We start from the raw sequence: 26,136 nt of genomic DNA on the forward strand, positions 1-26,136 counted from the left end.
ATGAGCAGCGGGCTGGTGCTGCGCACCCCGCTCCCCGAGGACGCCTCGGCGTTTACGCCGCTGAAGCCCGTCACCATGTCGGGGGAACCCGGCGAAGACGCCCCTGTCTTTGAGGACATCAAACCCCTCGCCCGGCCCCTGGAAAACCCACCCGACCTGGCGCAGGTAAGGCGGAGGCCGGCCGTTTGCCGTGGGGCAGCGGGAAGGGGCCAGCTTTGCCCGCTCAGGTGCAGGGAGGCTGCTAACGCCTCCTGCAAACGCAAGCATGGATTTTGACTTAATTCTGCTTTGTTTTTTCTGCTCTTTGCTAGAACACCTCCGTCGCTTTGTGCGCTTGTGCTTCCCCCTCCGCCGGATTTTCTCTTGGGCGTGTTGGGTTTCAATTTTTTTTTTTTTTTTTCCTCCCGGTTTCCTTCGAAATGCCCTGTCGCCCGTTTTGGAGGAGAGCCTGGGTTTTGCTCGCTCCCCGCAGCCGGGGGCTCGGCCCTTCTCCCCCGGTGCCGGCAGGTGAGGGGGTGCCGAGGGGCTCTGCACCGCCGCCGGCTCGCTGGGAAAGATGTGGGCAACGGGATGGCTGCGTCTGTGCACGATGGGGGGGGAACGGGAGGTTATTTTCTATTTTATTTTATTATATTTATTTTTTCCGCCGCCACGGCGGGGAAGGAATGCTCCTTGAAATTCCCTGTCGGCGTCCCCCCCGCGCGCGCCGGAGATAAAGACCCGGATAAGCGGCTTTGGGGCGTTGCTGCACGCGCGCCCCTCTTGCACGCGCGCCCCTCTTGCACGCCTGCTCTTCTTGCACACCTGCCCCTGTCCTGGGCCATGGCAGAAGCACGTTCAAGCCCCACTGCCCATCCCAGGCAAGGCTCCTCGCCGGTGTTTTGGGTGAGGGACCCCTTGTCCCACCACGAAGAGCCTTCAGCTGCTCTTCCTGGTGGGAAAGGGGTGAGCCAGGCCTGCCCCCACCCTGCTGCCACGGCTTCGGCCCTTTTTCCCCCCGGAGGGATGGGGCGAGCTGGGGTGTGGGGTGCCCGGCACCGCCAGCGGCTAATGATTAACCCCGCGCCCCGTGTCCCCAGCGCCATTTTGATCGGAGTGGGAGGGCGGCTCCGGCCCCTTGCTCCATGGCCGCCCCGCAGGGACCCCCTTGTCCCGGTCGCCATTGCTCTTGGGACCCCTGGGAGGGCATCCCCATGGTGGGCGGCCACGGTTCAGCATGGGGCAGGGGTTGGGGCTGTGCCTACGTTGCCCGCTTCCCCTCTCGCGGCGGCACTGATGCCCCAAGGGCCAGTTTTGGGGCTCCGTCTTTCAAAGGGAGGTGGCGAGATGAAGGCAGCGTCTCCATTGCCGTATTTCCATATGATGCCCTGGCGGTCCGGCATCCACAGCGGCTGTGAGCGGTGGTTGTGGATGTGGGGGTCAAAATGGGGGGAGAGGGCCATGCAGCCCACTCCTTCTTTCCCCGTGGTGGTCCTGGCTCGGCGCCTCTCCCCATAACCCCAGGGCTGTCGGAGCCCCTGCGCCTCCGTGCCAGGTTGGGGTGGGTTATCTGAAGTCGGAGGGTCGGGTGGTGGCTCTTCGGAAAGGTGTGGGTTATCTCTGGGGCTCGTCCCCGGTGCGAAAGGGCGGCAGCTCCCTGTTTGCTCTGGGGGGAGGGCGAGGTTTGCTTTCTCTCCCCCTTCATAACCCCGGCTGCCGGGTGGGATTAGGCGGTGAGGCTGGTGCTCGCCCCACGCCTCGGCCATGGCCGTGGGGGGCGGACGGGCAGCGCTGCCTCCTGGCTTTGGCCAGCCCCGTGCCACCTCTCCTCCTCGTGGGGGACGTGGGGATGCAGAGCCCAGCCATGGCTGGAAACACCTTCATCCCACGACACTATCCTTGCGGCTCTTCAAAGAGAAGAGGGGTTTCTCACCCCGGTTTGGTCGCTGGGGCAATGCCACCCCACCGCCGGTTTGCTGCGGGGTGGAAGCAGCCGAGGGTGGGCCTTGGGGGTGGCCGATCAGAGGTGTCATCCCTTTGCCGTAAGACCATCCCGTGTCCCTTTAGGGGCAGTGGGGTCCCTGGGAAGGGGCAGGGCTGGAGCTGAGCACCAGCTCACCCGTGCTCCATGCATCACCCGCTCAGCCCCCAACAGCCACCTCGGGATGTCTTTGCAAACCCGCCCAGGGTGAAGCCTTATGGGTGGCAAAACCCTGACAGCCCAGGGCTGGACCCCGCATCTCCCGGGGAGGAATTTTCCGCCTCTTGGCCCCCCTCTCTCTTAACGAATGCCAAAGGCTGTGGTCGTTGTAGAAGAGATGCTGAAGAAGCTGCCGTAGCTGGAGGGTGGAAAAGCTGGATGGCTGCACATCTGGGAAACCCTTTGCTCCGGGAGGGTGTTTATTAAAGCAGTTTGACAAGACTTATGGAAAAGGTTGTGACCTGTCAGAGCTCCAGCACCGGCTGTCGCCCACGGGGCATTTCCCGCTGCTCCAGCTCTCCTGACTTCTGATCTCCGGCAAAGAAAGGAGCAAACTCGCAGCTAATCTCTTTATCTCGCTGGTTGCAAAGTCCCGTCCCCCCCCTCCTTCCACAAATCGCTTTTCAAACAAGAGTCGAAGGTGGGAGCTATTTGCTGTCGAAAATTTTATTCGATCTGAGTCAGGTGGAAATAGATCCTTTGTGGAGTTTACGATTAGTTTTTGCCTTTTCTCTGCCTTTCCAGATGCCCTGCCCCAAATTAAAAAACAAACAGAAAGAGAAAAGAGGAGAGAAAAGGGCTTGTGAGAGAAAAGCACTTTTCCTTTTGGATTTGAGTCAGATCGGCCACAAACAGAATTTTCCCCTTTAAATCTCAAGAGGCCGATGCTAGAAGGAAGGTAAAAAAAATAATGATAAATGAAAGCAAAAGCAAGGCATGTCCAGGGAAGCATTTCAGAAGAGGAGGAGACGTTCCCTTTGCGTGGCTGCCGGGTACCCCCGCTGCGCAAGGGGGCTGGGGGAGCGCCGGGGCTCATCTGCTGCTCCCACCTTGCTGCCCTTTGCTCTCCAGGTCTGATGAGCCAAAGCAGCTCCCGGGCACCTTGTTGTTACCTGGGGCTGGGGAACCCTTCTGGGATCATCTGCCGCTTGTCAGACGGGTGACTGGGTCCCTCTGGGCTGGCCTTGACCTCACGGTAGATGAGCTACCCCGTTGCCAAGTCCTCTAAGCCACCCCATCCCTCCCGAGCCTCCTGCAGCCACCTGTGGCCTTATGCCATGGTCTCCCTTGGGTGTAAGTGTGGTCCTCAAGGGTGCAAGCCCCATCCCTGCTCTCTTGTGAGAGCTGTCCCATGGCAGACAGCTGCGGTGATGGACAGTAAGATGGTGAGAGCCGACCCCGGCTTCCACGATCCTGGAGATGTTTCTAGAAGGAATGGTTGGGAAGGAGATGGTACCTATCCTGCTCCCTGGCCAACACGTGCAGGACGAGAGCTGGCTCCTAACGGGCTTTCCCGTTGTTGTGAGGAGGACAGGGTGCTGGTGAGGTGGAAGGGGTGGCCTGCACTCATCTCGGTGGCTGGGTTTGCTACAGCGAAGGGGTGGGGAGAACGAGGGCTATCGGGGGTGTCAGCCCTGCCATCGCCCGCTGGGTGCAATCGCCTGTCCTCGAGGATTCAGGGAAGGCAGTGCCTGTCTCAATGGGTTGCACCGGCCACGGATTCAGAGCTGCTGTCTGATGAAGGAGGGTCACTTGGGTTTGCGGCGGTGTTGAGTAAGGTCAGGACCTGGCGAAGAAGCTGCTGGGAAGAGAGAGGGACAAAACCCACAGCCTGTCCCCTGGTTTAACCCCTTGCCTACCCATATCAGGAGCCCCGGGGGCAGTTGTGTTGAGACTGGTGAGCACCCAGTGGGGACAGAGGCTGTCATGGGTGACGAGGAAGACCCTGGTGAGTGTGGCTGGGGATAGCCCCAAGCCAGCTCATCCTTCATTGCCTCCTTTTCCTCGGGTGGGCTATGCTGCTGCAAGCCAAGAAACGGCAGCAAACGGCTCCCCTTGTGTCCTCTAAGCCCAGTTCCCACCCCAGAGGCCGTTTCCCACCCCTCTGCTTGGCACACCTCCCTTCTGCCCTGCCCGAGGGCTGGGCGGGGGGCTCGCATGGAAGACAACAGCTCCAGCATCTGGGAGGTGCTTGAGCAGATTAGATGGTATCAGGATGCTGCTGTTCCCCGAGAGCTTTTCCTGGCGCTTCAGATCCTCAGTACCGCAAATGGCGTTTCCCAGACCCTTTCAATGGAGTGGACGTAGGTGCCATGGTGTTCCTCCGACTTTATTCTGGCAGGGATTTTGCTTTGGGTACCAGAGGAGAAGCTGGGCCAAGCGTTTTTAGGTGTGCTCCAGCTTTCCGGACAACGCAGGAGCTATTTCAATCCTGCTCTGTCCCTGTGGGGCCCTGTGTGTGGTGTCCTGCATCTCAGGGGTCTGAGCCCCCTTGGCCGCATCCTTGTCGTGAACGTGGCTGTGCCGGGGCGATGACTGGATGGTGGCTCTCTCTTGGACCAGGGATGGGCTTTCCTCCTCCCCGGTGGCCCAGCATCTAGCACAGCCCAGCTGGAAGCAGGGTCATGGCTCTTGCTCATACAGACATGGTTTGCATCGGGGCCAGGAAGGAGTCCTGCTCCACTTTATTTATTAGTAGAGATGTAGAAGCCCACAGCACAGCTGTCAAGGAGTGATTCAGTTCCCTGAGCTGTCAGGAGTTGCATGCAATGAATGATTTCAGCTTTTCTGCAGGGAAAGGGGAGATGTTTGGAGTTTTGCTCTGGGCCTGTAATGAGATGTTGACAGCTTGTTGCGGCTGCGGGTAGCTGAGCCCGGGCATCCTTCTGCAGTTTAATGTCACTCCTTGGGTGCTCAGAGGGGATTGAAAATATTGTGTCCTCTCCCCGAGTCCTCCTCAGCCCCAGCACGCTCGGGAGAAGAAGGTCACACTGCTGAATGTGGCCCCGGGCATGGGGACACCACAAACACAAGCTCAGGGGGCAGTGCCTGCTTTCAAGGCTGTGCCCAGGTTTGAGGACAGGCTTTGAGCTCGCGGTGTTGCAATGCGAAGGTATTCCCTTGCCTACCTCTGCCGGATCATGACGGTGCAAGGGGACTACGCAGGCTTTGCACTGCCACGTGTCGGACAAGCCATGATTCACAACGCTGGCAGGAGCCGTGTGCTGCCTTCAGTCCTCACCCATCCTTTTACTCCACCAGCCGAGCAAGGAGCTGAGCTCAGGCCTCGCCAGGATCCTGCATTTACCACTGTGCAAACAGTGGAAGTGGAGCAGGCTGGCGTGATCTGCCGAGGATTCAGTGACTCAGTCCCTTCTTCCTCTTTCTGAGCTGCTCGGTCCATGTAATGTGCTTTTATGGGCAGCATGAAGTCACGGTTCTCCACTCCCTCTTGGGTGGTCGGGATGTTCTGCCCTCTGGGATCCTTCTGGCTTTGCAGAAGGGTTCAAAAATGTCCATGCATTCTGTAGAAGTGTGCAAAATTCATATTCAAAGAGCGCCGGCAGACTCGAGGGGTGTGCGCGAACAGACTGGTGATACAGAGATGTCAAGTTAAAGGCTGGGCAAGGAGGAAGGGGCTCACTGGGTCCCTCTCAGCACAAGTCAAGATGGTGGGTTGGCAGCTGGTGCGGCTGAGCCCTGCGTGGCCGCTGGCTGGAGGGGTCTCAGCAGGAGGGATCCTTCCAGGCTGTTTTGCTTTGGGATCCGCTGAAGCCTGATGCTTTCAAGGCCGGCCCGCAGATTTGCCAGTCTGATGGGCTTTCTGTCTGGCAGGTGTCTGCAGGGCCACGGGGAATTAAGCTGGAGTCCCCAGAAGGGATGAATTTGTCCCTCCACTCTTGCAGGAGGACCCTCGGGGACAGTCCGCTGCCGCAGCCCTGTGTCCGGGTGGTGGTGGGCTCGTTGCAGACCCGATCCTGTTGTGGGAGCAGGTCCAAAGTCAGCGAGGAGCTTGCTACTGCTCAGCAGGCTTTGGACAAAACCGGTGTTACCGGTGAGCCAAAGACCAGGAAATTTGGGGGATCTCAGCCACCGTGTTTGTTATTTTATTTTTCTTAATCCCCCAACCCACAGACTTCCCTCTGTGCGTGCGGGTGCGCATGCAAACGCTGCTGGAAGCAGAGGAGGTGTAGGATGAAACGGCTTGGCCGAACTTTGAGCTCGTTGGAGCACAATGGCTTTGTCCGGGCGGTACAAAGGCCGATTGTTCTGCCTGGGGGAAGTTTGGCTCGGCAAGGTGGGGAGCGAGAGAAAGGGACAGCGCCGAGAAAGAAAAAGATTACAGGTGTGCTGTTCCTCTTCCTCCTGCGCAGCCCTCGCTGGAACCTGTTTTCCACTTGCCGACATGGGAGAGGTTGCAAATTAGCTAGAAAAGCATGTTGTTGGGTTGGTTTTTTTTGTTTTTTTTTTTTTTTTTTTGAACACTGAAAAGGCAGGTATTTAAGGGAGGAAACGAGCAGGGGACTCCGACTCCATAATAAATGCAACGGATTTTCCTTTATCACTCTTCCTGAACAGTCTGTGGGAAGCAAACACAGTCATCTGAAATGACTCACGAAGGTCTAGGGTAGCGCATTGCTGGACGGTGCATCAACGGTGAATTTCCCCCTCTCAAACCTGTTTGGTCAGCTACCTACGCTATTTTGTTCTCGTTCCCTGGTCCAGTGAGTTCTTTTATGTAACCCATCCACTGCAAATAATCACACTTACGACCGTCTTGTTAGCTGAGCCCCTTGATTAGAATATTTGCTTTTCTTGTGCTCCATTGGTGAATTACATGAGTCACAGGGTACAGTTGGTGTTTGGGGATTGGATAACTAATGTTTACAATTCAGATGTTCTCAGAACTTGAGCTAGCATGAAAACTCTCAAAAAAACCCCATGGGCTGTTTACCACATCAAAGAAGTTCAGCCCCTTCCAAGCTCAGATTGAAACTCAAACAAAGAATCTTTCATTAAGTTCAGAAACGCTTGGAGAATTCTTTGAAAATTATTATTTTTTAATTTTTTTTTAATGTGATGGGGACCTTCAAGTTTCCACCAAGGACAGGATTTGCAAGTATTAAAATGCATTTAATGACCTTGCTCTTTGTAGTATTTCCAGTACAAGCAGGAGAAGAGAATGGCAAGAAATTGGTCCCAGTATAGCTGGGCCGAAAACACAGGTACTTATCACTTGCAGGAGAAAAAAAATATTATCTATCCGTTATCATGTCTATCGCATCTAAGGCAATTTGTTTCATGAATCTGAACCCATCCTGGAGAGGGCAGGGATATGTGGGTACCAGCCAATCCAGCCCATCATTTAATGCTGCCTGTACAACATTATCCTTTTCCATTTTGTGGCTCCTCAAGGACAGCTTAGGGAGCTGAACCCAGGGGTGGCTGTACGTAGTCAAATGAAAATCCTTCTCGGGATGACTAGAAGGTTTGATGGTGTTCTCTAAAATGTCGAAATGACCCAAGTTTGTTAAATTGAATGGAAAAAATTGGGGCATCTCTCTTCCCAGCTGATCATTCAAAACGCTGTTGGTTTAGAACATAACGTTTCATTCTGAGCAACTTTCAGTATTTGGTGGTTTTGTGGTTCTGCTTTTGGGAGAGCTCAAACTCATCAGCTTGGCTGGCTGTTTGACATCACCTCTGGGACACGACGAGTGTCACAGCCCTCGCGTCTCCCAGGCGCCGGCAAACCCCGGGCTCCAAAATGCTCTGGCTGGAGCTTCTCCAGGGCTCGGTGCCTTCTCCATGGGAACCGTGAATTGGCTGTCACTGGCCTGTGCCATAATCAGTCGCCCTTAATTAATAACAATTGGCAAATCATTTCTATATAGGGAAAATGCGGAAAGAGAGGGTTTAAGTTGAGGGAATGGATCTTGAGGAAACTCTTTGAGGCTTTCTGCTCTCAGGCTAACAGAAGGACCCTCCTAGCAGCACCGATGCTAGGAAATACACAGGGTAGCACGGAGGGCAGAAGGGGCTGCAGCAGGCGGACCTGCTCCAACGTCCCCCTCGGTCCCTGATTCTTGCAGTATCTTCTTGGCCTTGTACTGTGCGAGGTGCTGCGCAAGCTTGGAAGGAAGAAGTTGGCCCAAAGACCTACTCGCTCGAACACAATGTTTTCATCTGCCTTAGGGTTTGTTTTGTTTTGTTTTGCTAACTGGTTTGGCGAGGAAGTTGAGGGCCACAAGGATGGTGGGATTTGCTCTCCGCACGTGAAACCTGACCTTGCTTTTCCCAGATGTGCATGGGGTATTGGGTCTGCCTTGCACGTTGTACAGGGAAGAACAGGCTTTTTGGCCTGTTTTATCGCTTGCTGAATGCCAGGAGGACTTCACAAGCCCCAGCAAGCAGCGGATGACTCATTCCGCCTTTGTCAGACCCTGCCCTGGGAACGTGCTTCTTTTCTTCTGATCGGAGGAGGCGAGGTGATGAGTGTGAGGTTTTAGATGGTTTGAATGAGGTGGAATGAATCCCACCCATAACCCAGCTGGGGAAGCTCCCTCTGAGCTCTAACAGCCTCTCCTGTGTCACACTCGGATCAGGACCCGTGGCACGGATGCGTAACCAGGGGGGAAGCTGGAAGGCTCAAGGACAAGCCCAGTGTCCTGTGGCCATGCAATAGCTAAAAAGAGGTGAATAGATTTGTCCAGGAAGAAATGGAGCTGCCGGTGGGCCTGCTCCTAGTTGATGGTCCCAGCAGGGGCTGCGTGGCTATCCAAATTCAACTTTTGATTGTACGCATGCATAAAATGAGGGAACACTTGAGTTCCTGCGTGTTTTGGCTGGGGCTGAAGTAGCTCCAAGCCTCTTGATCTTCCAGGAGTTGAAATAACATTAGATTGTTTCACCTTCCCAGAGAAACCATCCAAATGGCGGTACCAGCTCACACCAAAAGTCTACCCAGCTCAGCCTCCTGCGTCCAACAGCAGGTGCCTGCTTAGCTTCATGGAAAACCTCCAGTTGGCTTTGATGGGCTTGACTGTGCTGAGCAAGAGCAGCTCAGAAATAGAAAGCTGTGTATGAAGGCACGACTCCCTTAAGTCCTCATGTCCTGCCCTCCCACATTTTAGGAGAGCTGCCCTCATGCCAGGGCGGAGCGGGGAGCAATGGGTGAGAAGGGAGGGCTGTCCCTATTTCCCCACCTGCCTTTGGGCTCCATCCAGCGCCGAGGCTGTACGTGGTAGGCCTGCAAAAGGCGAAACCAGTGCGGAGATACTCTAGTGTCAACCTGGGACCCTCCACCCCAGTCTAGACCTGCCTAAGGCCAGATGGGCTTAATGGCCACTGTGTTCAGTAAGGCCAGAGCTTTTTCCAAGCTCAGTGTCTCCAAGGTCTACCCTACCTTTCTCGAGGACATGGTTTAGTGGTGGATTTGGCAGTGCTGGGTTAACGGTTGGACTTGATGATCTTAAGGGTCTTTTCCAACCTTAACGATTCTGTGATTCTATGATTCTAGTTATTTTTCAGTCCATTTATGGCTTTATTTTTTGAAAGGTTTCTGCTTGCTCTCTTAAAGCCTGCTGGAGCCTGGCTGCTCCAAACTGCTCTTCTTCCAGGCACTTGACCTTGGAGTTGGATGAGGGTGTTTTTCCTGCTTTCTTTGGCCTTTGGGATTGCTGACTGTACTGGCATGATTGCTGTGATAAATAACCAAGGTAGATTGCCTTTGAGTGAGTCTTTATCAGTTGCCGGGAGGAAAGGAATAGCAAACAGAGTCAGCAAGTCTGCTGGAAATGTTGCTGCCTACTGGCTCAGCCAGAGGCCGGCCAGCCTCCCAGCTGCCCACATCTGCCTTGATGGTGACTCTTGGCCTCAAGGAAATGCCTTGCTTCTGAGAGGTGATAATTACCTTGGGTAGTTCAAACACAAGGGTAGAAAAAGAGTACCAGAATAACCCTCCAGAGCACTGTGGGTCAGTTCCTGGGCCATTCTTGAGCTCCTGGCAGAAGCCTGGAGAAAAGGTTTATCTTTGTGGCCTTGTCCTGCTCCAGGAGCTGCTCTTGCAAGTGGAAAGGTGTAAAAGCTTCAGGATGGAAAGCTGGTGGGATAGATCTTCTCCATGGACTCCAGAGAGAGCTTGCACAGGGACTTCAGCTTAGATGCTCACTTTCCAGGTAGCCAAAAGTAGTGAAGATGAACCTTGCCCCATGCATGTAATGTGGACACAGCTGAAGGCTTTGAGGGCAGCGCTGGTTTCTTGGAGTTGCTCCTGACCTCTTTGAGATAGAGCAAGCAGAGGAGTCCACCCGGGGCCTTCTGCAGCCCACCACCCACCTACATGAGCACAGAGCTCAGCTCTGCTGCCTGCAATGGTGTTTTCTTATTTACAGCAGCTAAATATTTGGCCCTGTGTGTGCTTGAAAGGAAGAGCCCCGGGGGTTTCTTTGCTAATCCCATTTTGCAGAGAGTTCCAGAAGACTTGAGGAACAAACAGAAAATAACGTCGATCGAGGTCAATATCAAAACCAAATGATCAGAGAAACAAATATTTACTCAGGTCAATATTTAACTAGGAGACAATAAATGCTGATATTGAACCAAATCTGTATATAAATATGGTCTATTTATAACGTGTCCCTTTAAAGGGGTACTGCCAGGTACTTGCCATGGGTTTTGATTGATGATTATCCTCCCCATTGTTTGCTGATTCCCTTGGAGGCTGGAGTTTCATGCAGGTGCATGTATGAGAAAGAGGCTGTACTGCATAATCCCAGGGCCCGGACAACAGGCGCAACCGTTGTCCCACGCAAGCCTGTGCTCGGGGAGGGTCCCCTTTGCACCCGGAGCGGGTGCCCTGCCGTTCCCCCATCCCTTGAACCCCCCATCACAGGGTTGTGCTGCTGGCTGACCTGCACTGGCGAAGCTGGCATTTTCCTTGCACCCCTCTCCCGACAGCTCTTTGCATCGGTGACCAGCACAGCGTTGCGGCTGGGGCTGGGAACAAGAGCCTGAGACCCAGCCGGGAAGGGGGGAAGCAGGTTTGATGCCTCCCAGCATGGCAGAGCGGGATGGGGAGGCTGCGGCCAGGCAGGGGCCAGCGCAGGGCTCGAAGCCTCCGAGCACTGAAGAAATTCCCCCCCCTGCTCCGAGCCCTTTCCCCCGCAACCGCTCCCTCTGCCAACTTTACAAGCTCATTGCCTGTTTAGCAAACATTGATTTCTCTCCTTGTTCTCTGCTGCTGCCCGTGTGGTGACAACATCTGATGTTTCTATGGCGGTTTGTTATTTATCAACTTCAGATTAGAAAGCGTTTAATCATGGGAAATACACGTCCCGCCTCCTGCCTTGACAGCCTGCCGTGCCTAGCGCTCTTCTAACGATGCTCGTGGTTAATCGCTGGCCAAATGGCATGGTTGGCTCAAGCGCCATTTTCTTCTGCGTCCTCCCGAGAAATGTTTGCCTTGGACTCCGCGTGTATCGATCCATGTCCTGATAACGCCTCACCCTGCCTTTGACGATACCTGAAAGAGGGATAGAGGTCTCCATGCAGGAGGTTCCTGCAGGATTGATGAAAATTGGCAGATGGGAGAGGGGGAAGACTCGTGTCAGTGCCTATTAGCCACAGGAGAATCCACTCTGGAGGAAGCTGGGGGAAGCAGGGCTTCATTGTCTGCTTTCTTCATCGAGCAACTGGCTTGCAGGGCTGGGTTTTTACTGATTTACTGATTTCACAGTGCTGGGGGCTTCACAACACACAGGTCTTTCAGAGGCTGCTGAGGTTATCTTGTTCTCCAGGGAATTTCGGTCGCCAGGTCCCAAGTTCGGATGTGCCAGTGCTGAGTGTAACACCGTCCTGCTGGTCCAGTGACACAAACTGGTGTCCAATGGCTTTGTCTGGAGTGGACAAAGTCCTCGTTCTAACCCTTTCCATTTTCCTGCTTGTTTTTTTTTTTTTTTTGGCTTCCTTTTCTCTGGCAAGTTGAAAAGACCCTCCTCCGTGGTCAGCAATAGATACTATGACTTTGAGGGGAAAATACCACAGGAGTTCAGTGCTTTTATTGTATGAAAGGCTATTCTTATTGGCTTTCCCTTCCTGGCCAAACCAAAGATCCCAGTTTGGGCACCTCTAACCTCACAGAAGTTTTGTTGATGTCTGCTTTGCCTGTATTTCCCCTTTGCTCACTTTTTGCCTGAGCTAGCGACCTATGACGGCTGCTGGAGCCCTTGTTGATGCAGTTGGTGGGGTCTGGGGCATGCCCACCTCCAGACCTTGTATCTCATCCTCGTCTCCGGTGGTTGCAATGATGGCATTACTAGTGACTATAGGGGAAACTGGGCCACCAAACCCACTAAAGACCTAGTGGCTCTTCAGCCAGAAGGCCCTGGAGGCTTTCTCCATCAAGCCATGGTGGGTCTCTCTCTTGCAGTGTTGAGATGAACTGAGCTCCCTGGCTTTGTGATAAGTTCAGTCCTTCTCAAAAAGGCAAGAAAATGGTTAATTCCTTGCCTGTGGCTGGCAGACAGGAAGGAAGGGATGGGCTGATCATTCCAGGTCATTGCTGTCTCATGTGAGCCCATGACAGTGTCCTCAGCTGCCCTCTCCGGAGCCGCCTCGGGCAGGGCTGCAGCCTGACAGGACCCACTTGGGCTGGGCGAGGAGTCTGCAGAGACCCAGCATCTACGGGGCTTCCTCCCGGTGGGGCCCGCTTTGCCCTCAATTGCTTCCTTTGTATTTGTGCTGCTTACCATGGCAGGTCTGGAATGCAGACAGCTGGCAGGGCACAGGGTTTTATTGGTCTCCTGGTGTGGTTGACCCCAAAATGAGGGATCCAGCAGCTGGACCACCACTTGCAGGCTCAAGCATTACCTGCGAAGGAGCTTGGCTGAAGTATGCAGGTGCTTCTGAAGCTGTTTCTTCCTGTTGATGAGGGTGATGGGACACAGCTTTCAACCCCAAAACCCCTGTAGCTCTGACCTGGAGATTTCGTGTTTAAGCATCTCCTCATGCTTCCAGGCATGAGGACCACATGGAGACCAGTGGCTCTCCAGGGATGGCAGCTCTCAGCATCCCCAGCCTCCTTGGCAGCCGTCTTCTCAAGGCCATGTGGCTCTGTGGTCTATCGTGGCCTCGCAAGGAACATCCTCCATTTAGATGATGCAACTCCCAGAATATGAACACCCCAAAAATGGGAAAACTGAGTCCATTGAGTTGGTTTTGCTGGTTTTCTGTGAAAGAGAGGGGAGCCTGGGCTGGTTTCTAGCCCTTGCTGGTCTGACTGATGAGCCTGACAATGTATGCATGACCCCAAACTGGGAGGGCGAGAAAAGGCTTTACCACAATCTTGTTGAACTGGAGAAATGGAGGTGGGTGGTTAGGGTGAAACCTAGTGGTTGTGGAGAAGAAAATGGGCACACTGGAAGTGAGCAGGCAGCAGCAGCTGCAAGAGAAGGATGTGGAATGAGAATGGGGCACAGGCTGATGCTGAACCCACACAAGGCAGACAAATACTGTTTTGGGGTTTGGAGATAACTCTGCCCCTTTACTGAGGGCTGGAGGACTGTGGCCTATTTTGGGCACTGACCTTGGAGAAAGGATCTGGATGAGAGATGTGAGAAGAGCCCTCAGCCCTCTGTGGAAAGCTGGGGGGAATCAAGGCAGGAGAAGAGAGGCATGCAGGACACTTGGAAGCACGCTGTAGTGCATATGGGGAATGCTCAATTAGATTTAAGTCCTGGCAAAGTCTTTCCACCTTGGAGATTGCTAAGCGCAGGAACGGGCTAGCTGAAGGCAAACTGCAGAGAAGGTCCCTGGGGACCTCGCTGCCAGGGGTGGCCGGGGAACCTGGTCCTGTGCCTGAGGAGGTGGGAGTCCCCCAAGTCCTCTCTTTGTAGGAGCCTGGCAGTGGTGTGATGCCGAGAGCTTTACCTTGGAGGGGCTGGATCCAGCTTGCGGTGCTGCCACGCTTCTGCAGGAAGCAGGGTCCATCTGAGCGCTGGTGGCGTGGCTGAGGCTCTTCCTGGGGAAAGCTTCTCCTACCCTTGCTCTTGCAGATGCCATGGCCCGTGGCATGGGGAGCTCGTTAGGTGTCGGGCAGAGGAGAGGAGCTGCGCCTGAGGCCCTGGGCATGCAGCTGAGCACGGTGTCTCCTGGCTATCACAGCACCTCGTGGTGGGTGCCCGTGCCAGGGAGGGGGTGCTGGGCCTTGGCACAGCCCCAGCCCCAGGTCTGCACCAAGAAAATCCTCATGCATGACTGGGGTGAGTTTTGCGGGCTCAGCCCTCGATGCCTGCTCCGGTGGTTTCCAGCCAGTTCTCAGGACATAGCGTGAACATTTCTGCCTTCTGCCTAAAAGATAGCCTTTGTAGATGGTTGCCCCATGGGAGCTGGGAGAACTTACTGGTTTGACTGGGCTGGAAATCTCTGAAGGTCTTTGCGCCGTGCCTCAAAGCCTCCTCTGCAAAGCTCTGTATTTCTCAGATGTCTTTTCTTTCCCCATGAGAAGCCCAGAGTTCACCAAACCCTGCAGCCAGGCCGAGCTGCTGCCCGGATTCACCAAGAGGCCACCCTCCTTGGGCAAGCTCCGGATGCCGCGGCAGATCCTGCTCTGCCTCTCGGCGATGATTAAGACGTAAAAAATGAGACTGGCTGTGTGAGCTGGGAACCGAGTCCCTGCTCACCCCCACAGCGGGATGCTCTGTCCCGCCTCCCACCCCGCTCCGGGACAGGTGGTGTTAAACAGGAAAGACAGACCCCCCAAAAGAAAAAATATCCCTGTTAGTGAACAGAGAGAAGGTGACGTCAAGGCACAGCCGGCTCCGCTCCCACCTCTGGAAAATGGAGGTCATCCCCGCGCAGGCTGGGCAGGCTGAGCCCTTGCCGGCTCTTCCCACGGCCTCCGAAGCCCCGTCCCCGTTTCTGCACGCGAAGCCTGGATTTGGGAGCCTGCGGGAGGTGGGCGGCGTCCCCCCATGCCATGGCTCCGGGCCGGGGGGCCGAGGTAGCCGGGGCACATGCCCGGGGCAAACATGGCTGCTGCCCAGCCCCGCCCACAGTGGGGCTGGCCACGCCCACAAAGGGGCATCGCTCCACCCACTTCAGGGCTGGCTCCGCCCCTCTGGTCCTCCCGGCCGGCAGGGGGTGACGCAGAGGCAGGGGGCGCTCTGGCCTCCCACTGCCTCCAACCGACGGCGGGCAACCGTCGCCTGCCTCCATGCCCGGGGGCGGCCGGGGAGGAGCCGCGGGTGACGGCGGCGGGGAGCCCTGGGGGCTGCGAGGGGCCGGGGAGGGCGGGGGGGCGGTCGGGGAGGCCCGCGGGGGGCGGCTGGGCCGCGGGGGAGGCCACCCCACTAACCCAGCCCTGTCTGCCCCACAGCTGCACCCCATGAGGATGGAACAGCGGATGCCGCCGCTCATTCTCGAGGTGAAGCGCTTTCCTCATCCCTCCCTCTGCATGCTTCTGCCCCCCCGGTGAGAGGTACCGCTAACGTGCCGGAGAGATTGGGCTGGGAGCTCTCCCCAGCCAGCCAGCCCCAGGGCAGGCCACCCGGCTGTGGCGGCGAGGACATGGCGGCACCTCCGCTCCCTCCTTCCTGCCGCCGCCAGCCGGGGTGCCCTCCTCCCGCTCCTGGTGTCTCCATCTGTGCAAGCCACCCCGGGAAGCTGTGTAGCTATCTCCTCCATGTCTCTTGTACCTCCATTAACTGGATCCCCACTGACTGTGAAAGGAGCCGTGAGTGACAGCCGGAGAGAGACACCTGCGTTCAGGACGCTTGAGCTGGATCCCACCCAGACACGTCAGCACTCAGTCATCCCAACTGTGCTGACCGTGGGCCTAGGAGTTAGGTTTGGATAGAGCACTGGTTGAGAGGTGCTTAGGGAAACGGCTTGGTATTAGGTGTCAGCACCCAGCAGGAGCAGTGCTGGAGGGGATTAGGGTGGTTAGGTGTTTCTGCACCACAAACAAGGAAAAAGTGCCCCTTTCTCCCTCCTTGAAGGACGCTGGGGCCCTCGGGGTCGTGCGGGACCTGTGACACAATCAGCAGCATTATGACAGTCTGGATTCCAGCGGGGTGGGGCCCTCACCGTCCCAGTCCTGCACGCACCAGTGGGGCCGCAGCTACGGACAGGACCGGTATCCTGTCCTGCCCAGTGAAAGCCCATCGCTTTTGCTCTGCTGACCAGCTGCCCCTCAACACCCCCTTTTCCCAGGACCCTGGGGCTGCTCAGGATCAGAATTGGATTTATCAGGCTTTAACGGAATGACAGGAAGGCGGCTTTGCTCTGCAGGTAGGGGTGGTTATGGGAGAAAAGGAGGCTGGGAGACACCAAACGGGGGGCAGGCAGCAGACAGCGGGACTCTGGCTGAGAATGCAGGTTTTGGATCTGAAATTAGGGCCCTCCATGCCTTTCTACATTTAATATACCTGCCTGGTCACCCATTAGAGTTGTGGAGGGGAGACCTTCCCTTGGGAACTGAAGGTGAGAAAGTTAAATGCCAGAGATAAGGGAAGTGTAGACGTAAAAGGCATCCAACGCCTTCCCCCTGCCCCCACTCCTGGCAAGTGGGTCACTTCATTGCTCAGGTATGTACGGCATTCGGAGCCTCTGGTACTACCTAGAGCAAGCTGACTCCCAAGGGTAACAACGATACGCCAGTGTGGGTGCACAGGGCAGGAGCACGCAGCTCCAAAGCTTTGCCGTGGTTCTCCCTCGGGCAGGAACCCAAGCTGGACACTGCAGGGGGGAGCAGAGAGGAAATCAGGGGTTTGGACCAGCCTGTGAGGACTGAGTTGAGGGTCTCTGATTCTCTTCCCTGCCGCCCGCTGATGCCTTAGCTTTAGGGTATGCCTGAGCAAGGGTTTCCTCACTGGAGCGTGGCGGGAGGTGTTGCTGGAGGCAGGGCTGCCTTGAGCAGAGGCGGTTAGGTGAGGATGTGACACAAAGTGAGCCTGTAGTGCCAACAAGTAGCTTCCTTTAATGAGGGCAGGGACTTTCCAGGGCCTGCACGTTCGATGAGGACAGATAGGATTTACAGCACAGTGTGTACACACACCAGCCCAGCGAGCGCAGCGTAGAAAACACAGTCCCAGGGCGGTGTGCTTCATTCCAGCGCAGCGTAGCACTTCCAAGTCCAGCTGCTGTGAACTTGTACCTGTGTAGAAAAGGGTGTATTTGTGGCACGTACCTGTATTTGGGTGGAAGCCAGCTTACCCATGCGTTGCCAGTATGGCTTGCAGAGGTGCAAAGGCTCTTTGAATTAGCTGGAAGCACAGGTGATAACGTTCTGCTGGAAAGGGTGAGGAAATCTCTTGGGTCCCGTCCAGCTTTGTTAAGAGCAATGAAGTTGCAGCAGGGATGACTTTGGCCCATTGCACTCCAGTGACATAGTTCAGAGCTGTAAAACCCTCGGCTCAAGCGTGCAGGGTGTGGGGCGAGATCAGCTTGCTCTCCTGAAGTGCGCTGTAGGCTCTGCCAGGGAAACCTGGTCGTTTTGCCAGCTCCTCTACATATGAATGAGTCTACGAGGGCTTTGCAATGAGCTCGACACATGGATAACCACATAATTAAAGGCTGTAGCTATATAGAAGAGCATTAGCGCTGGTATCTTTAACCACAAAGAGCAGAACTTGAGTCATCAAATGCCAGGGGATGAATTTCCTAGCGGATTGCTCCATCAGGTTGCTGAATTATTGGGCCTGGATCCAGTGGGATGCCGCATCAGATATGAACCAGGAGGGGAAGAAACCTGGCAAGCAGTGATTGTCTGAGCTAGAGGTCCTGTTAGCTTGGAGGACCCAGACTTGTAAAAACAGCTCTACAAAACTAGAACTAAACCAAAGGTTAGGTGAGGGCTGAGTCACTTTACCAAGACAAGACAGTAATAGTATGCCTGGCAGTTTCCATTTTAGGCTCACCGTCCACTGAATTAGTGGCAACGCCGCCTAGATTTCTAGGGCTATAGCCCAAATTATTCTCAATTAATTAAAGATATTGTCCTAGAATAAAATGCAGTACATCTCAGGCCGTCGAGTTTAAAGGAGACCAGAGTCAGCATGTCTAAGGTGGGCTGCAGATCCAACATGCCCAAAGCGTGAGGCTGACTGGAGCAGAGTTTCCGATTTCATCCCAGTTCTAGTGTTAAATTCTCTTGTGTGACCAAAGCTTTGTACCTAAAGCTTGGCTCTTTACTGGGCTGTATTTCCCTCATAACTGCATCCTCCGCCTAGCTTACCCTTTGTTATCAGCGCAGATAGGTAGAAGGGAAGTGGGACAGAGGGCAGTGATTCACTCCTGGGGAGTCTGTGGCTGAGTCAGAGAAGGAAGCTAAATCACCGCAGCCTGTGACTCCTGGGCCGCTCTTGCCGCTCTCTCGATTTCCTGCTAGCTAAAGTACTTGTTGAACATTGGAGCCCCACCACCAGTGTGTCAAAATCACCCTTCACAAGTTCTCGTCTGTATTTTTTGCCATAGGCACGGTCCGAAATGGATAAGTACCTTTCAAACGAGGTGCCACCCATCCCAATGATACAAGACAAGAAGTACCGCCGGGACAGCGCCTCGGTGGTGGATGAGTTCTTCTCCACAGAGAAGCCCACTTCTACGCCGTACAGCGTAAACATCAATGTGATTCTGCCAGACACGACGCACCTGCGCACTGGACTTTACCGGCCACCCAAACCCATGACGCCGTTCCCCCAGATCAAAACAGAGCCTGGCACCAGCTTCGCCCAGCCCTGCTCTTCTGCCTCCGGCTCCACGCAGACCCTGCCCGACTTCACCAGTGTCTTCAGCATGCCCCAGTCAGTGGCAGTGAACAACATCTTCATCAAGCAGGAGATGCCCTCTGAGATTCCCTTATCCACCAATCCACAGCAACCTCAGCTTTACCAGATGCCTCTTGGCAACGGAAGCGCTGACATGACCACTCTGGCATCCTCCTCCAACAGCACCACAGCCATCAACAGTCTCAGTGGTGTCACCATGTCCACAGGTAACACCATGTCCAGCGTGGTCCACAGACCTGTCCAGCCAGGAGGGCCAGTTAAGCAGTACCCACATGTCTCCCAGGGACAGGGAAACTTCAACATCTCAGGGCAGTTCTACGCTGTTCCAGGGGTGAACCTGCCCCCTTCACCCCCCAACTCACAGCCTGGCAGCCCAGAAAATCAACCCGAGCTCATCAACACCATCTCTCCCCCACCATCCTATGAAGCCACTTTTGGACTGAAGTTGGTCCAGTCATCCCAGGTCCCCTCAGTCCCCAATGGCCTTGGGACCCTCTCCCAAGGGCACGTTGTCATGCAGCCCCCCAAATACAACAGACGCAACAACCCTGAGCTGGAGAAAAGGAGAATCCATCACTGCGATTACCCAGGTATGCTCACAGTTGATGTACTGGCTTGGCTTTGGAGGGGCTCTCTTCTTGACACACTGAGACTGGAGGCTGCCTTGGGCCTCCGCAGGAGTTTAATCTGTTTTTATCTGCTTTTTTTTTTAATCTGTTTTAAAGTTTTAATCACTTTGTCTGTCTGCATGATGAAGGGAGCTATGGAGCTGGGTGGCGAGCCCCAGGGAAGTGGGGTTCCTACCACCACCAAGGGAATAGAAGAGGTCAATCCTGCCTGCGCTAGCTGATGACTTTTTTTCTCCCCTTCCCTTTCCTCTTCGCACTCTGACAAAGGCAAGCCTGACTCTGAGAGGCCGAGAGCTCCTGCAGGGCACGGGGATGCTCCTGGAAATCTGCTGCCTTAGCTGCCCATTTCACTCTGGTCTTGCCTAACCCCGAGCTGCCACATGCTCTCCGCAGGTGAAACAATGCTGGCTTTCTCACTGACCTTTCCTTTCCCACTCTCCTGTAACGGATGGCAAACTATCGAGTAATTTCCGTAAGCAGCCTTTACGGTCTCTGTCTGTAGCCCAAATTCTCTTCTTCCAAAGAGGCAGTGAGCTGAATATCTCTGCGTCATATCCTTCCGTGGCTTCATGTGCTGCATCAGGATGGTGTGGAAAGGCATTTGAGGGTAATGATCAGCCCAGAGCTGAAGCTGTTCCCTGCATGTCACCTCATTGCAGGAGCATCTAAAGACCTGTAATGCCTCGGCGGGAGGAGATCTTGCAGGGTTTCCAGCACTGTGCGCAGAGAGCTTGCAGGACCCACAGCTGCAAACTCATTCATGCCACGTGGGAGAGAAGCAATCGTATCCCTAGCGAGAAACCCCAGTGACACCAGCGTGAGGGCTTGAAAATCACCAGTCCTTGTGCAGGCACACACACCTCCCGCTTCCGGGGCCGAGCCCCAGCCATCGCGCTGTTGGGGATTAGCAAACAGTTTTCCCATGGGGGTGTGTGAACTGGGGAAAGTCATTTCCTAACTGCCTCCTGCAAGATTTATGTGCTCTTTCCGTGGTACAGGAGTGGCTGTAGTAGGTCAGCCCAGAGGCCTGTCTAGCCCAGATCCTGTCTCCAGCAGTGACCCGAGGAAGTATATAAGAATAGGACATGTTTAGAGAGATCTTTCTGTGCCGACACCTTCCCACCCTCTGGCAACCTGCAGATTAGGGACTTTCTGAGCCAGAAGCTGCGCCCATGTTCTTGTGGTTAACAGCTTGTGCTGAATTTTTTACTTTCTACTGGTCATGGTGGGAGGCAGATTAAGGGCGTAAGTGGACCACTGCACTGAGACAGACCCCTCTGCTCTTGTCGGAACTGGTCAGAACAAGAGCCTCATCCTGCAAGATGCATTACCAAGGCAAAGCTCGCCTGTTTTCAGCAGGATTTTGGCCTGCCTAGGAAGGCAGGAACACATCTGTGGTGCAAAAAAAAAACCCCAAACAACCTGCGCTGAATAAAGACAGGGTGGCCCAATAGTGTCTACATGCAGAGACCGTGGAGGGCTGCTTCTGATCCTTCACACTGAGGTTCAGCTAGAGGTAAAACCAGTCAGGACTGACGGCAGGGGCAGCAGGTCTTACGGATGTGGTCTGCCTGAGGAAGCGACAGGAGGCATGCCGAATTCACACCGGTAACTCGAGGAACCGGGGAGACCTGTTTGCAAAGCCCCCATCCAGGTTTCCAGGGGGTGGCCCCAGCGCTTTTTCCTCTGCGTGCTCGTGGGGAAATGAAGCTCAGCCGTGCCCTGCTCTGGCTTCTCTGTGCTGCTCACTCTGGGTTTGGAAACTGCTCTGGGTGCTCCGCTGGCTTTGTTTCCGTGCCCAGCAGGGAGGTAGTCCTTGGTCTCATGCATACTCGTCTCTCTCCTGAGCGTGAGGGACCTCCGAGGCTTCAGAGCATCAGAAACAAAATTGAACTGGGTCACCAACCCTTGTCCCTCACACCATGTGGAGGGGAAAGGCAGCTAGCTGCTCCCGCACCTCCTGGGCAGGACAAGACGGAGAGCTGATCTCGTGCAAGAGGCTTCTTTAGGCTGTGTGGAAACACTGGAATGAAAAATAAGGCTATCGATCTTGCTTATGCAGGTCATAAAAATTCAAATTCATATTTTAATATACTTGTCAAAAAACAATGAAGCAGGGCCATAAAGGCAGGATGAGAAGCTTTTCTAAACTTCATCTAACTGAAACGAGGAACTAGCAATGATTCATTTTGAGATGCCTGTTGCTGAAACTTTTGCCAAAGTCATGGTGTGTCCGTTGAGAGCCTGTCTTTGATTAAACCTGTTGCTGATCTGAAAAAAAACTTCCCACTGGCTTTTTTCTGGATCCCGCAAGCTGGGCTGTGGCTCCACGGCGTACCTGGCGTTTCCTGCTTCCTGGAACGTTTTCACCACATCTGCTGGGGCTGGGACTATTACAAAATACATCTTCCCTCCAGCCTTGCTGTAGTGATATCCGTTTCATCCGGAATCCAGAAAGACGAACGGCAGCACAAAGCCAGCAGCTAACGGTGGTGAATTTAATGTTTTCATCCTGCCTCGAAGACCTGGTTGATGAAGGGGGGATTTGAAAGTCGGTGACTGACTCTTCCCCTCCGCCCCTAATTCCCAGCACAATGCCCACGGGTGCCAGGATTGTGTGGCAAAAGATGGAGTGTTGTAAAGGTCTGTCCTGGAGAACAAATGCTCTTTAGTTACTGCTGAAACAAAACGAGTATAGCCAGCGTTATTTGCATACTGTCACCCAGAGTGCTTTTCAGGCCTGCTCTGTCCCTAACCTCAAATAGAAATGTTCTGGGTTTGTTTGAGCAAGGGCCCCTTTCTCACCGGAAAGTTGTGTCTTTTCTGTTTTTGCAGGTTGCTCAAAAGTTTATACCAAGAGCTCCCACCTGAAGGCACATCAGAGGACTCACACAGGTAAGAGCACCACATCATCAGGAAACTGCCAGCCTACACTTCTTATACCGTGCCCGTTAATGGCGGTGATAATGGAGCTGATATTACCTTAATCTAGGGTGGTTATCGGGGTAAGGAGCACAGTTAAGTCTATGGATGTTAATGTTAAAAGAAGTCCAATGGTTGCACTGGTCTATAGCGACTGTACGCTGCCGTGTGCGCTTGCTGGAACTCTTGGAGGCTCTCGAGTGGCTGGATTGGGAGGAGGAGGTGCCCCCAAAACCTCTGTCACTCTGCGCTCTTCCTTTGAGATCTCCCGAATCCTAGCCAGGTCTGATCCTGCTTAGCCTACAAAAAGATGGCGTAAAGGCATGCGGTGCATATATATGACCTCTGAGGAGGCAAGGGCTGTCTCTTTTGTGTCGAGCACCCCTGTGGTTCCCAAGGAGAGGAAGGAACCCCTGTATCTCCGTGTGTACCAGCCACACGGACCACTCACGCCCGGTGTTTGTCCCCTTAGCAGCTGCCAGTGGCGTATCACTGGAGCTGCCGAACACACGTACGGGAGGGCTCCGAATCCACATGCAGAAGGGTTCTGGACACACGTATGGAAGGGCTGTGCCCTCATTCCCGAGGGCAAAGGTGCCGTGGGCTGCCCTTGCTGGTGTAAACAGGGTCACTAGCACAGAGGAGCTCCCACCACAACCAGCTTCCCCGGGGTAAACCTAGCTCAGTGGCATTTGTGCATTCAAGCACAGGTCTTCTCATTAAGGCATTTATTATACCTGAAACTTTATCAGATCCCCAGGTAGTCCAGGAACCATCAGTGCCCTCATAAATCTCTTTTATAGAACGGCTGATCTTTACTGAAAGCAATTAAGCTGGCCCAGAGTTCACTTTTCTTTTTTATTAACAACGAACAAAACCCATCCTGAGGCTGGGAATCAGTTCTTGCGTTTGGCTCTGTTCCGTTTTCGTCTTATCAGTCCTTCGAACAAGCCAGCAAAGAATTTTTCTTTGTGCGTGAGGTACAATATTTTTTTGGCAGAGCCTGGGTAGGAGCAGGCTGGAGAACAACACGGAAGGGGTGGAAGAAAGGAACAGGAAGGACGTTGTCCCGGCTCCGGGAGCTGGGTGGTGATAAGCATTTGTCACAACAGCAGGCTGTATTCAGGGCTACGCTAGGGCTCTCGCTTGAAAATTAAATATCTCTTTCCCCCTTCTTTTCGGAGCATGGGTCTTAGCTCCGTACCCATCTGAGATATGCACCGTCCTTACAAGTCACAATATAAAGATGTATCCAGGAAAACGTGAGTGGTTTTTGAACCCAATAAAATGCAGTCATTTTTCCCGGTGTCCCAGTAATTGGACTGGAAATCCAAGTGCGTTTGCCTCCTTCCACTTCACTTGCTGTAAGAGGGAAGGGCAGAGAGGCGAAGGAGGATGTGACCTGAGTCGTCAAGAAAACCGGTGGTGTTGTGGGGCGGGTAAAAAGAAAGGGAATCCAAAACAGAGACCCATGCACAGGCAGGCTCAGCGTGTCTGCGTCCAGGTTTTGAAGCCTCGTGTTTTGCTTTTGAGCCCTCCGCCTCGCTGAGCGCAGCACCGGAGCTGCAACGGCAGGGCCCATCCCAACTCCGGCCACATAAGTACGCTCGATGCCGCTTCAGCTCCATCATTTGAAGGGTTAATAACGCCCTTACTCTCGGTTCTTTGCCTGATGGGAGCTGGGCTGGGAAGTACATGATCTCTAAGATCTTTTCTTGTGGTTTGCCCGTTGCTATGGGCTGGGCTGTATTCATCTCCTGGAGACACCATTCATTTCCTGGGTGCCATTGTGAGATTAAATATATAACCCGGTGGCTGCTCACCCGCCTCCCGGGGGCTGGGAATGCCAGTTTGGGTCCTTTGTTTGAGCTTGCCCTGCCGTGCTGTCCTGGGAGATGGAGCCAGCTCGTGGGACAATGGAAAGCATTTTGTTTCTATCCTGGAGATCAACCTGTTATTGTTTGAAACTAAAGGGCCTTGGTAGGGTTGACCCAGCCAGGTGACCTGGCTGGGACAATGTCTGTGGCTGCACAGTGCAAATCCCGCCTTTGTCTTAGCATGCTAACGCAAACCCCGAGATCCCCAGTGTGCCGTAAAACGTCCAGCGCACTGCTTGTAAATTGACTTTAAGTTCTCTATTTACCTGAGCCGTAAGAAATGCACCTCTCTCCTCCCCGTGGTGCAGAGCCCAGGGGCTTTTTGAGGAGCGGGATGTAGTCTTGGTGCCCCGCCTCCTCCAGGTTCACGTGTCCGTGCTTTCATGGTTTGTCCGGTGCGTGCAAGACACCGTAGATCTTGCTGCGGCTGAATATTTTATGTTTCCTGGCCAAATACACCGCCTGCCTAGCACACGGGCTGCGGGGAGGAACGGCCGCTCGCTGGGAAACATGTCAGAGCACGACACACATGCCTGTGCATGCATACTGCATGTGTACGTGCATTCATGCCGCGATGGTGCGCTCAGCAATTGGCCGATGAAACGGTAAATATTTGAGGTCGGGAAAGTCAGCACATTCCCTGAACTCTGCCTGCTTGTTCAGGCTGTTAAGAGCGAGGGCTAATATTTGAGAGCACCACACCCATGCACGGAGAGGGCTGCAGTCAGGGTTCAGCTCTACAACCTGGGCACGCAGGGAGTTGGAAGCGGGCACGGGCTTTTCCAGCTCAGTTCCCAGCTGGCTGAGAAGTTGTACAATTTAATTGATTTCAGTTCGGGAATAGGTGTGTATGGGCGGGAGGGGGGAGAGGGCAGAGGCATTACGTCACCCAAATGTTCTGAAGAAAACATAATGTTTTGTGTACAGAGAGCTGCTGCAGGGCTGAACTTTGAGGCAGAGCGCGTTAGATGGTGGTTTCAAAGATGCGAGGCTTTGAGGAAAATTTATATGGCATAACCCCCTTCCTCTTGATGCCCCCCACACCTGTATGAGCAGCAACACCTTCCTTAGGAATTTTTGGCTTTTTAGTTTAAAAAAAAAAAAAAGGAGTCAGAGAAATTTTTAGCCAGAAATGCTCCAAAATCCAACGGGGATTAGACTAGAAACCAAGTCTGGAAAGCAAAGCGGGGCACACGGACAAGACCTGGTTACTGCAGCTCAACAATTTATGGTCCCTTGGTGGCTATGGACTGCGTACAGAAAGAGAACTGTGGTAGTGCAAAGTGTCAGTGTGGCCACTAGCCCCGTCCTGCAGCGGGGCAGCCCGGGGTGCCCTCCAGGGCCTCCCAAGGAGGACAGGCATCTCTGAGAAGACGGGGCGGGTGTTTGGGAGGCCGGGCAGACGCGTGGCCGCGTAGGCTCTTGCGTGGCGGGGCTGTGACCTGTGGCTCTTCCCCGCAGGTGAGAAGCCCTATAAATGCGCATGGGAAGGCTGCGACTGGCGCTTTGCCCGCTCCGACGAGCTGACCCGGCACTATCGGAAGCACACGGGCGCCAAGCCCTTCAAGTGCCTAGCCTGCGGCCGGTGCTTCTCCCGCTCTGACCATCTGGCTCTCCACATGAAGCGGCACCAGAACTAGGAGCCGCCTACGTTCGCCACTTCTCCAAGAGCAGCTGAAACTTTTCATTTCCAAGGGGCCTCTCCTCTTCTTGTATGTAGGAACAAACCAATGCTGTGATCAACCGGCAGGGCAGGGGTGGCGGGCAAGCCCCCCTCTGCAAGCCCTGTCCCCAACTGTTTATGGTTTTAAAAGAAATCTCATTAAAAAAGAGTTATAATTACAGACTGATCTCGTGACGAGGCTCCTGGCGGCACTGGGGCGTTGGACCTTGGATTCCAAAGGGCTTTCTTCCAGCAAACCTGCTATTTATTTGTCACTCAGGAGCAACTGTCCTTCGTG

General features: G+C 54.3%; 1 protein-coding gene across 1 annotated transcript; it reads left to right on the forward strand.

The window, feature by feature from the left end:
- Window positions 1–25,815, forward strand: LOC309595719 (Krueppel-like factor 5; the record flags this gene model as incomplete). Its single annotated transcript, XM_082322977.1, has 5 exons — window positions 1–165; window positions 15,336–15,383; window positions 18,434–19,337; window positions 22,212–22,271; window positions 25,637–25,815. The coding sequence occupies 5 exons, from the start codon at window positions 1–3 to the stop codon at window positions 25,813–25,815; spliced, it is 1,356 nt and encodes a 451-aa protein (XP_082179103.1).
- Between the last annotated feature and the right edge of the window lie 321 nt (window positions 25,816–26,136).

The sequence above is a fragment of the Platalea leucorodia genome (assembly GCF_965183815.1).
Source record: "Platalea leucorodia genome assembly, chromosome: 10".
NCBI classification, from domain to species: Eukaryota; Metazoa; Chordata; class Aves; order Pelecaniformes; family Threskiornithidae; genus Platalea; species Platalea leucorodia.